Genomic DNA, 12,633 nt, shown 5'->3' on the forward strand with positions numbered 1-12,633 from the left:
TTTTGAGCTTGATCAAAGTTAAATTAAATTAAGTTTAGTTTAGGCTTGAATTAAACTTAAAATAAGGTAAAATTCAAAAATAAATTTATAAATAAACTCCATAAAATCAGAGTACACAATGATTCCCTTAAGTAAATATTAGGATATAACAAAATTATAGTATAGTATAAAATATACTCTTTATATATTTATATATGTAAATATTATAATTATTTTGAGATTTATTCGAGCTTAACTCATTTTCAAGTCTAACTCGAGTCGAGCTTAATTATTACACCGTTGTGGCATTAGCTACCCAACTAGCCTAGCCACCAAATTGAACCCAATTCAACGTTCAACCCTAACCCTACCTCATGGCTCCCTATATAAACCCATTCATATACTTCGCTCTCACTCCCTTTTATTCCTTCCCTTCCCTTCCCTTCTCGCATCTCTGCAATCTGAAGCTGGTAAAGCGGCGCCGGCGGTATCCTCCATCGCCGAACGCCTCCTGAGGCCAGCCAGATCAGAGCCGTCGATCATCCGACCGAGCAGATCCCTAATCCTCCCACGGATCCCGCTCTTGTCAAGATCAGATACATCTTACTTCCCCGTTATTCTTATTCTCCTTCTTCTCTTAGTTTATTCTTTCCTTTCCCGTATAAAAATCCAGCTTTTCCGAGATCGCTGGTGATGTGGTGCTGAGAATTGTTTCTAGGGTTTCTTTGCACCTCCCATAACCAGCAAGATCGATTCTAGCCTTACGCTAGCGGGTGGTTTTGGTTGGATTCTTCACCCCGTGTCACCCATGCCCAGGTTAGAACAAAATCACATATATATATATTGCTGATTACCTGAGAAATTATAGAAATTTCAATAGTTTGTTATTCTTATTTTTACCAATTTATTTCGAAAGTAAATTTGGGGGTACCATGCATAGTCAGGTGTCTGCCCTAGATCCGATGGCTGATACAGTTACATGCCTGGGAGATCAACGGTGGCTATCGTTACGCGCGCTGTGTATCTCAATCATGGCTCGTGTACATCATGGCCTCACATTCCGAGTAATAAAAATATATATAGGAAAAATTATTTTACCCCCTCTTTTTTTTGGTATTATTTTTATAGTTTATCCTCTGTTTATTTGGGCTAATCCAATTCATTCTTATTTTTTTTTTATCGTTTTAATGTCTATAAAATACTTTGGGTCATATTGAACTTGCAAAAGTACCAAATAATCTTGCCAAAATTAGATCACAGTAACCAATGGAGACAAACAAAATTTTAATTATTGAATCTTGTTTGGTTGCTAATGACCAATGGTTTTGAACAATATATGTGTTAAAGATCTCATTCCCTTCTTCGTGGTGTCCATGACCTCTTTAATCGCCCTACCACTTTTCCCTCACCTCTCTCCCTAAGTTATTAATGACCTTTTCAATACCATTTAGTGCGATGTATGCTATCACTGAGTTCTCTCCGAGTATATTAAATTTACTTGGCAATTCGTTATTCACCCATATGTTTCTTTTTTTTTATTTGAAGTAAGATTCACCCATATGTTTCAGTGCGATGATTGTGAACAACTGTGGAATCTAGAATTCTGGATTCTATGTAACTTCTTTTAGACGTTGTCACATACGGAATATTTTCTAGGTAAATTACATTCTATGTGTACTTTCAATTTAAAATTTTAAAAGTTTTCAGTTTTGATTGAAGTACCATCGTTATATATATATTTTTTTATCATAATTGATCACACCATTAGTCGAATTTAAAAATCTTTATTAGAGAAAAAAATTGAAAAGATTATCTAAAATAATATCGAATGATTTTCAAATGATAAAATTATAACAAATATATTGAATGTATATATGTTTTTATTATATTTTTGTTATCTAAAATTTGGGTGATATTATTTAGATATGTTAGAAAGTTTTATCTAATTTTTTATAACAGTCTCTAATTAGGATTTTAATATTTCACCAATAATTTTACAAGTTATTATGAAAATGATAATAATTTTATTTTAGTTAAGATTACATTCGTGTTAAGTGCTTAGTTGAAATTATATAAAATTTTCATGAAAATAATCAGAGATTTATTATACTTTATTAAAAATAACGTAACTTCTATTCATGTGTTTAACAAGTGTTGCTATGGCTATTTGGATTTATGGAATTTTTTAGGAGAGTTGCCTTAAAAATTTGAGATAGGTTTTAGGTTGCACTTTTCTCTATTTTATATTTTCATTGCAACTTTTTCATATTTTATTATTTTTTGATCAATTTGCACTTGGCTAACTTTTTAAAAGTTTTAATAACTCTATTTTTAAATTATTTTTAATAACTAAGAAATATGTTGGTCTAACAACAAGTTGCATTGGTGTAGAGAAATACATTTTTTTGATGCATATAAAATAACGCTGATTAGAGTTTATGCGAGAAAAATGTGAGTAAAATAGTATTATTTAATGTTTTACTAATATTTTTTCATATAATTTTGATCGATAATATTTTATATTCATTGGAAATTTTCTACACTTAAAATTCCAACTTCTTTAGTTAAACTATATTCAAATTTGATCATTTCTAACCCTTAAAATTCAGTTAAACATTATAACTTTAAAAAAAATATCATTTAAATATTATTGTTCGAAGTAAATATGAAAAAAAGTATATGAAAAAGTGAATAAAACTATTTTGTTAATATCTTTTCAGTATAAACTTTAATTGACATTATTTTATGTGTTAGAAAATTTATTTAGTAATTTACAATTTTACCTATAATGAGTATATTTGAATTCAATCATTTTGATAAATTTAAATTGTTTTATATATTATAACTTTAAAAAAATTAGGTCTCTTTTATCGTCATCTTCATCCTCTTTCAGCCTCCTCTTCCTTCTCCGGCCTTTGCATCATTTATTAGAAAATTGTAGTTGTCGCCACCTCCTTGGTCGACATCCTCATCCTCTTCCTCCTTCAGCCTCCTCATCTTCTACCTTCTCCTCTAATTGGGCTCAGCTCGGGCTAGGTCCGGCTTAGCTCAAGCTTGACTCGAGATGAGCTAAGCTTAAATTCCAAACTTGCTCAAAATTAATTACAAATTGAGCCTGAGCTAGAGCTAGCTTGCTCAGGCTTAGCTCAGCTTGGCTCCTTTACACCCTTAGTTAAAACATCATTTGTAATGCCCTTCCATTTAATGAACTTGTAAATCTATAAAACTTAACATTCATCATTTGGGAAAAAGAAACAAAGACTAACAACAAACTCAAAATTTATAAGCTTAGCTAAATTGATATACAAGATTGTTTCCTATACATTGCCGTTGGACTACAATATTACACGATCATATTAATTATATCAACTGAGGATAGGAGGTATCCGGAGAGTAGATAGCTGTTGAGATACATGTTGCATTGTTGGTCGACTTAATGGATTAGCTTCTAAACATTGGAAGATTATATTGACTACAAGTAAGATTTCACTTGCAACTTCAATTGTAGGTAGTGTTAGACGTGGATCTAAAATATCCTTCAGTAGTGTGAGTTCGATGGCTGCAGATGATAAAGATGTAATCAAATCTCCAGGATGAGCTCCCACGAGCACTTCAAGTGCCACAACTCCAAAACTATATACGTCGCATTTCTCGGTCACTATCATTGTATAGGCAAACTCTACAGAGTATTATAAGATAAAGTTTTAGCAAATTAGGTTACAGCATGCAATTATATCTTAACATTTCTAAGCTATAAAATATGGATCAAAAGATAAATATTCATATGGTAGAATAAAGACATTACTTGTATCTCATATCATGGAAAAGAAGTATATGACACATGATAATGCACGTTAAGAAATATCAATACAAACTTTATTAAGTAGAATAAAATAGAGGCATTTACCTGGTGCAATGTATCCTCGTGTTCCTGCAACTGTAGTCCAATTGGATGAGTCGGGCTTCAAAATTCTAGCTATTCCAAAGTCTAAAACATGAGCTCTAAATTCTGAATCAAGTAAAATATTGTTGCTTGTGATATCTCTATGAACTATGGGAGGAGAACAATTGTGATGCAAGTAAGATAAAGCATGAGCAACATCTCTAATAACGTTCAACCTTTTGATCCATTCTAACTCGACAGCATATTCATTATTTATAAGAATGGCTGCTAGACTTCCTCTCTCCAAGTACTCATAGATAATAAGCCTATGTTGATCGGTTGAACAATAGCTAAAAAGCTTTACAATATTCCGATGTCGGGTTTCAAATAGTGTTTGTATCTCATGCTGAAAAAGCTGATTTTCTATGGATCTTTCTTCTTCCATTTTATGGATTTTCTTCACAGTAATTATTTTTCCTGCCAGTAGTGTTACTTCTCCTACTCTTACTTCTCTTGGTAGGGTAATTTTGTAAACACTTCCATATGCACCGGTGCCAATGCAAAACTTATCATCAAAATTCTCTGTTGTTTCAATGATATCCTTATATAAATCTTTTCCGTCAATGTTTCCTAGTAAGAACTTATTTTTATTGATATCACTTGTATCTTGTTTAGAGCTTTTCTTCCTGTTCCATAAGAATAAAGCAAACCCTGCAAAAAGAAACAATAATCCAAGAATAGGAAGAACGACTAACAGAATAATGTGACTTCGTTTACTTGTAGAATCTCTCCTTGAAGAGCTTGAACTACATGGAGTCAAGCCAAGCACTTCACCACATAGATCTTTATTATGAGTGAACCACTCCAGTGGAGCTTTCCTGAAAACTTCGGTACCAGGAAGAGGCCCCTCCAATTCATTATAGGATAAGTCTATCTTTGTTAAGCTAGCCATATCTTGAAAAGATACGGGGATAGATCCGGTCAATGCATTATGTGAGAGATTCAAAACTTGTAGCATAACTAGTCCACTTAGCTGCGATGGTATGCTTCCAGAAAATAAATTATGACTAAGATCTAGTAGTTCTTGTAGATTTACTAGACGTCCGAGTTGATGAGGGATGCTTCCAAGAAATTGGTTGTTACTTAACTTTAAAAACTGAAGTCTACTGCTATCCCCAATCTTGCCCTCAATCGATCCACTCATGTTGTTAGCTGATAGATCCAAACTCTCTATATTGGGTAGGTTTCCAACCTCTTGAGGTATCTCACCAGAGAGTAAGTTATTACTCATATCCAATTTGTACAATTGAGAAGACTTGCCTAATTCTCTTGGAATCTCCCCTTCCAAGTTATTGGATGAAAGATCAAGCACCTGCAACTTAGATAATTGTCCAATGCTCGGAGGTATTTGTCCACTAAGCTTGTTATTAGAGATTTTTAGGCTTGTCAAATTGTAGCATTCTCCCCAACGGTGTGAGAGCGTACCAGAGAGCCTGTTGAAGCTTAAATCCATATATACCAAGTTGGGATACACTCCGAAGTTAGAGATATCTCCCTCAAGTTGATTTATATCAAGTCGAACTCTGACAAAGCTTGTGATATTTGTGAGTCCTTGAGGTAAAGAACCACTTAAATGATTCAAGGATAGTGAAAGGAGTTGGAGGTTGCTCAAATTACCAAATGAAGGGATGGACCCACTAAGCTGATTACCCCAAAGGCCTAAGATAGTGAGCTTTCCCAAGTTCCCAAGGCTCGGTGGAATTGGGCCTACTAGGCTGGTGTTGGAGATACTTAGATTAGCTAAATTTGCTAACTTCCCTAATTCATGAGGGATAACACCAGTGAACTTGTTATCATCTAGGGACATGGCTTGAAGCAAGGTCAAGTTCCCTAAACTTCTTGGGATGGGACCTATTAATTGGTTAATGTTGAGTCCTAATGTCTTCAAATTTAGAAGATTTTCTATTTCATGAGGAATTGAACCAGAGAGCTGATTATCCGAAAGAATTAAAGTAGTGAGCTTCGTCAAGGTTGTTAAATATCTCGGAATTGAACCAGTTAATTGGTTAGCAAAGAAGTCTATAGCCTTCAAGTTCACTAGATTCACTATTTCATGAGGAATGGAACCAGAGAGATGATTACCCCAAAGGTATAAGATAATGAGCTTAGTCAGATTCCCAAGACTGGATGGTATTGGACCTACTAGGTCATTATTGCTGAGATATAATTCATTAAGGTTGGAGAGATGTCCTACTTCAGGTGGTATGGGGCCAGTTAAGATATTAGTAGACAAGATCAAGCTCAATAGACTCTGTAGGCCTCCTAGTTCCTTAGGAATGGGATCTGAAAGATTATTTTGAAACATGTTTATGAATTTAAGTTTTGTCAAGTTACCGATAGAAGGGGGTATGGAACCACTTATCTGATTCTTATGGAGATATAAAGTGTTGAGGACTCTTAGTTTGCCAATCTCTGATGGAATAATTCCAATGAATTGGTTATCAGAGAGATCAAGAGAGGTGAGCTTAGAAAGAGCAATGATGGCAGCTGGAATGGATCCATATAACTGGTTGAGAGTGAGGTTGAGACTAGTTAACGTTGCCAATACCGAGAAATCAAGGACGTCAAGCGTCCCTACAAGGCCCATCTGCGGCAGATATATCCCCGTGATCACACTTCCCCCTCCATGACGCATGGCACTACTACATATGATGCCAGTCCAGTTGCATGGACTAGTCGTAAGATTCCACGAGTCTATAGCTTCATGGCTCTCAAGGCTGGTTCTCCATTGGATGAGGACTCTCCCTTGCGAATCAAGTGATCCCAATTCTGCAACACTTGAGGGAATTGGGAGTAGCAGTAGAACCGACGAGAGGAATTTTAGGATAGACAACAAGGAATTCATGGCTAAATCACAACTGAAGGCCAAAGAAAGTTTATTTTATTGTTCTAAAAGCCAAAGAGTTGGGGGGTTTATATAGAAGCTTTTGTTTTTTAAACTACTCACTCAGATCCATTATCCCACCCTAATCAAACATTTCGTTTTAACTCACAATGAGATGAGTAATAACCATAACCTTTAGATTCAAATCGTGTGGGTAACAAGAGGTTACACCTAACCCAAAAAGAAAAGCTACCAATAACGTGTTCAATACGACGTTTTGATAGTGAAGTGTGAACTTCCAAGGTTACCATTTAAAAGCATCCCGTTGAATTCTCTGGTTTTGCCAAGAGAATTTCTCTGCACTCCACCAAACACGTAAGACTTGGGGGTATAGAGAAGAGTCAAGAGTGTCTCTTTACTCCAGATAGAGACCCTGCGCTTGAACACGTACTTATCTATTCACGATAAATCCAAAGAAAGACATTATTTCTCTACTCCAGACCTTTAGCTTCACCACTGGCCCATGCATTAGTGGAGGTAGATGGTCAACTTAATAGGGCCATAACTATAGTATTAATTAATAGTGGTTGGCAAGTTCAAAGAGATGACAATGAGAGTAGTAAAGACTCGAAATTAGTGATTTGTGACATGCACGATCCTTTGAGTCTTATGTACATGGGGAAATCAAGGGATATATAGTAGTTGTGCTTCTAAAAAATAATCTTTAACATATGTTTGGTTTTATATTTTATTAGCTTGTATGTAAAAGATCTATTTGGCAACTAGGATAGTACTAATTTACTATCAAATGCTACGCTTCTAGAAAGAACCAAGGTGAATGAAATATTAGCTGAGCAAATTTTTAAGAAAAAAAGTGAGTAATTGAATTTAAAATTACAAACAAGCATGTCAAATTCAAGTACATGTTACTTTTTAACATTTTAAAATTTAAAATGAAAAATGTTACTTTTTAAAATGTAGTTAATTCAAGTGCATGTCGAAAAACTGCATATGAGCTTATAATGGCGTATAAAAATACTGCATTATATGCTATATACATTAAACCAAACAAAAATTTTCAGTCTGGATGATGTATGTATAAATGCAGCATTTCTAAATACATCAAAGTTTGGCCAGAAGAAACTCTCCATTACTCCTGTTACCATCTCTTTTAACTTTGCAACTACTATTAACTAATATATAATGTTAATACTCCATTCCCTCTATCTATCACCATAATGATGAACTGTTAATATCCTACCCACTCTACTTGCATGACATGATCATCCAACAAGTTAAATACCATATAAATCCTAACCTTAATTTAAGATATTCAACCAATCCAATTAGTTACGTATGAGGTTATTGGTCGATAAAAGTACTAAGATTAATATTGTTCATGTTATAGCAGTATCACTTTGAATTCAAAAAAAGAATATTTAAGATGTAGAACGACTGTGATGAACAAATACATAAATGAAGCCCAAAAATCAGATCACAGTAACTAATGGAAATAAACAAAATTTTAATTATTGAATCAAGCTTGTTTGGGAAAGTAAATATAAACATTTAAATTTTCGCCTAATGACTAATGTCTCTGAAACAATATATGTATTGAGGATCTCCTTTCCATCTTTCTTCACCACCGGACAACTTCCCCTCGCCTCTCTTCTCTCTTTCTTTTGTTGAATAAAATGTAAACTATGTGGTTAACAAGGGGTTACACGTCTTAACTGAAAAAGAAAAGTTAATAGTAACCTTTTCATCTGGTGTGTGTGGGGGGGTTAGCTTCTCCAAATACATGGACCACTTTGGATTCCTACAATTTACCTAGAAAGGTTATAAAGGTTATACATCTATCAAATTTCTAACTACCCAAGGACAGTTGACCTCCTTGTGAACAATATCGGCCGCCTCCAAGGAGTCAGTTTCCACCACTATCTTGCAATCAGAAGTGGGTAGGCGTAACCCCAATTGGATCGCCCAAACCTTAGCAAATAAGGCTGATACGTTAGGATAAGGCCCCCAAGCTAGCTACATGAGGTCTTGGGAGTCGTGTAGCACCATCCCTGCTCCCGCCTGATAACCTTGAGGGATATGGCAGCCATCAGAGTTAAGTTTCAACCATCCCTTGTCATGCGTTGCCCAATTGATAGCTTGCCTTCCTCTCAACACTATGTCCTCCTCAAGCGTTGATGCATAATCCAAAGCCATTTGAAGAGCCCTGTGCACTGACTCTTAGGGGGGTAAGACTCAGTCGCATGCACCTTTGCGTTTCTTTGCTTCCAAATCATCCACATAGTAGCTGCAATGACAGCCTTTATAAACACCTCTTGCCCAGCTACCTCGTGCCATCTTTACATGAGCCATCCATCTTCCACTTGATGTTTCAACTGACCTAGATGTTGTTCTACCTCATCCTAGCACTCCAACTTGTATCTGCAATCAAAAAAGAGGTGGATGATTTCATATTGTAGACCGCAGAGGGCGCATCGCTCCTCTTGGCCTATCTGCAGGCGGCTAATATAGTCCCAGGTCGAAAGACAACCCCCATCCATCTTCCAATAGAATGCTTGGATTCTCGGGGCAACTTGTAGTTTCCAAATTGCCTTCAATCTGGCCCACTTCACTCGCGGAACAGCTTGAGAAAAGCATAAATGGATTTCTTAGAAGGAATGCCCATTGGGCTAGGCCACCATATCCAACAGTCCTCTGTGGAAGGATTCCCCACCAGCTTTGACGAGATCTCAAAGGCTAAATCCGCTCCACCAGCAAAAATGATTCGATCGACAGGCCAATAGTGACCGTCCAATAGGTGTGAGACTAGGAGATTATCGTCAAAAAGTTTCAAGTGCAGAGTGCAAGCCAGCCGATTCCATGGCACTGATGACATCCATTGTTCTAGTGCAGCTTAGTGCCGCACCCATTCCCAATGAGTTTTCGGCACCCCATTTTAAGGGAGTTTGTTGTTCTCTTGATGGTGTGACATACCCAAGAGCAACTCGGCGTTGATCTAGGGTCCCAGGGGTCCAAGTCACCATATTTGCCATGTAGAATCGTCACCTATGGTATGTCAGCCTTATTACGGACCTTAAAGACCAACTTGCCAAGATAAGCCAAGCGGGCTTGCTGGAGGTTCCTGAGAGCTAGACACCCTTCCTCTCTTGGCCGTGTAATCGCGTCCCAGCTGACCACGTGAACCCCATGACCACGTTCGTTATCCTAGAGAAATGCTCCCATCTTCCTCGTGATATCATCAAGCATCAAGTCTAGCAACCACGTATTTCCTAACCAATACGAGGGGATGGCTAGGAGAGTCGAGTTGATCAGCCTGCTCCGCCTTGCCATAGGGAGGAGGCTTCTTTTCCAGCCAGCCAATTTTTTCTCAACTCGGTCTACCAACTCACTATGGTCCTTCACCTTGATTCTTCTCCCCGAGATAAGCACTCCTAGGTAAGTGAAGGGAAGCTCAGCAGACTGCAACCCAAGAGCCTCTTTCAGGTGACTAGCTTGGGCCAGAAGAAACCAGCTCGGTAAGTAAACAACAGATTTCTGAATTTCACCCTTTGGCGTAAGAGCAAAGAGTACTGCTGTAAGTAGCCCATGATAGTATCCACATTGTAGGTGGTTGCCTGGACAGTTAGAAGCAAGTTGTCGACGTACAATAAATGGGATAACTGAGTATCTCCCACCTAAAAGCCTTTCAGCTCACCTTTTGATGTCTTCTCATTGAGAATGCTTGATAGAACTTGTGAACCAAGATAAAAAGATAAGGTGAGATGGGATCACCTTGCCGCAGCCCTCGATGTAGCTGGATCCACTTGGTGGGTTCGGTATTGATAAGGATAGAAAATCGAGGGAGGAAATGCAAGCCCAGATCCATTTGCACCATCGAGGAGGAAATCCCATGTGGTAGAGCGTACTCATCACAGCTGCCCAGTTGACACGATCGTACGCCTTCTCTATATCTAGTTTGATCATCATTTGCGGCAAGCCTCTTTTCTCGGTAACTATCGAGTGAGTGACCTTCTAGGCTGCCAAGGTTCGATTGTTCCCGACCGACAAGTTTAGGGAGCACAATCTTCAACCTGCCCACCAGGATGCAAGTGATGACCTTGTAATCTATGTTACAAAGAGCTATGGGTTTATCATCTTTCACCTCAATAGGATGGTCCTTCTTTGGCACCAGCGTGACATAAGTGTTCCCCCAGCAACCAGGCAGGGTGGTAGAAGAGAAGATGTACTCTCTTGCCTTAGTGAGATAAAATGTTCTAGAACTGGATATAGACCTCAGCTTGAAGTCCATTCGGTCCTGACGCTTTGCCTCGAGGGAGACTCCATAAGGCTGCTTCAGCTTTCTCGGGGTGACTGGGGCAATCAATAGTCCTTCAACTGCTGATAATACAAGGAGCTATGGCCACTATAGGTTATCCACAGTGTCATCCTCCTTAGCATTCCAAAGCCTAGTGAAGGACAAGACAAAACTATTGCTCACCTCCGTCCAATCTCGGACCCACTCCATGGGCCTGGATATTGTTGCTAGCATAGACTGCCGTCCATAGCATAGTGACACCAGTCAAAGTAGTAATAACCAAGTGGGCCGCATAGCGTGAGACGGCAAGAATGTCCACCCAACCAAGATTTGTTTTCCATAGCAGAATGATGCCACCCGACGCCCCAATCACTGGGACCGCAAACTAGTGCCAACACCGGCCTAAGGATTTGGCCACCTTCTTTGCGGCTTCCCAGTTCGCATGGGTTTCTAACAAGATAAGCAGATCTAGATTGTGATCACTATTCAAATGTCTACATCTACCGAGAGTTTCCCTCTTAAGGGTGACCCTACAATTCCAGTAGATGGCTTTGATCATTTAACGGCAAGCAGGAAGAGGAGGAGAGGATTGAAGCTGTCCTCCCCATTTGGCCGCCGCAGATCGCACATAAACTGGGCCATCAACGTCCATGGTCTTTGTCTCTCCTAAACTTGATGGATTATACTACACCACCACCAGTTGAAGAGCTTCCTTAGCAATAGCTATGGTGCCCAGGACCTCCGAGGTGTTCCCTTGGTAGAGCGCATGCTTGAGCAATGAAATAGCCTCCACATGTTTCTACGAAAGGATGTCCATCGCCTCCTCCATCGGTCTGTACTTGGTGGATGCGATTTCGCTCTAAAGCATTTTAGTGGGGCACATCTCAACATGCAGTGTATTGGAAACCCTAGCTTTAACAGTTTTTACGTAATAGGAGCGGGAACCCCTCTACATGCCGGTTCCCAATATAATGGATATGCCATTAATTATGGCTAAGTCTAAACCTTGGACTGGGATTTCTGCTTGTTGCGTGGCGTTGCTTGGCTGCTCGCCACTTGGGCTAGGCATGAATTGCTCTTACAATATGTCAGTTTGGGAAGGGCGCTAGTTTCCGCCGGTTCTACTTTTTGGTGAATAGCTTGTCACTTTCTTATTAGATGATTGGAAAATCTGGATATTTTCTTGAGGCTTACTTAGACATCAAATGGCCCAGCCCGTCCATGTTCGGCCCGAGCCCGAACTACCCATTGGCGGCACGGGCCAGCCCTTTGCCTCCCCCCCCCCCCGACCTAGCCCGAAAGCCCGCCCGTTTGGCCCGTAACTAGGCCTGCCCGTTTGCTACAGTGCTTTGCCCGTTTTGCTACAGTATTTTACCCCTGCTACAGTAAAAAATATTTTAGTATTATACCATTTTGCATTATTTTAAGCACACCTTTAAAATTTTTTAATTTATTTTAATTTTTTTAAATAGAGAAATATAAATAATTTTTTTAAAAAATAAGCTAATAGTTAAAAAAAATTCTAAAAATAGCTGTAATATGGGTTGGGCCGAGTGATTGGTGGGTCGGGCCGGC

At 38.4% G+C, this 12,633-nt stretch overlaps 1 protein-coding gene and 1 long non-coding RNA gene across 2 annotated transcripts; one reads left to right on the top strand and one right to left on the bottom strand.

Moving 5' to 3' along the window:
* Positions 1-410: 410 nt before the first annotated feature.
* Positions 411-4,486, top strand: LOC140797922 (uncharacterized). Its single transcript, XR_012110747.1, has 2 exons — positions 411-795; positions 924-4,486. It is a non-coding gene; the product is annotated as an uncharacterized lncRNA (long non-coding RNA).
* On the bottom strand, positions 3,242-6,988 carry LOC140797920 (uncharacterized). Its single transcript, XM_073151625.1, has 2 exons — positions 3,887-6,988; positions 3,242-3,658 (listed from the first exon to the last, which is right to left on the bottom strand). The coding sequence occupies exons 1-2, from the start codon at positions 6,765-6,767 to the stop codon at positions 3,345-3,347; spliced, it is 3,195 nt and encodes a 1,064-aa protein (XP_073007726.1). The 5' UTR covers positions 6,768-6,988; the 3' UTR covers positions 3,242-3,344.
* Positions 6,989-12,633: the final 5,645 nt, after the last annotated feature.

Source organism: Typha latifolia, chromosome 11 (assembly GCF_019914945.1).
Source record: "Typha latifolia isolate L0001 chromosome 11, TyphaL0001v2, whole genome shotgun sequence".
NCBI classification, from domain to species: domain Eukaryota; kingdom Viridiplantae; phylum Streptophyta; class Magnoliopsida; order Poales; family Typhaceae; genus Typha; species Typha latifolia.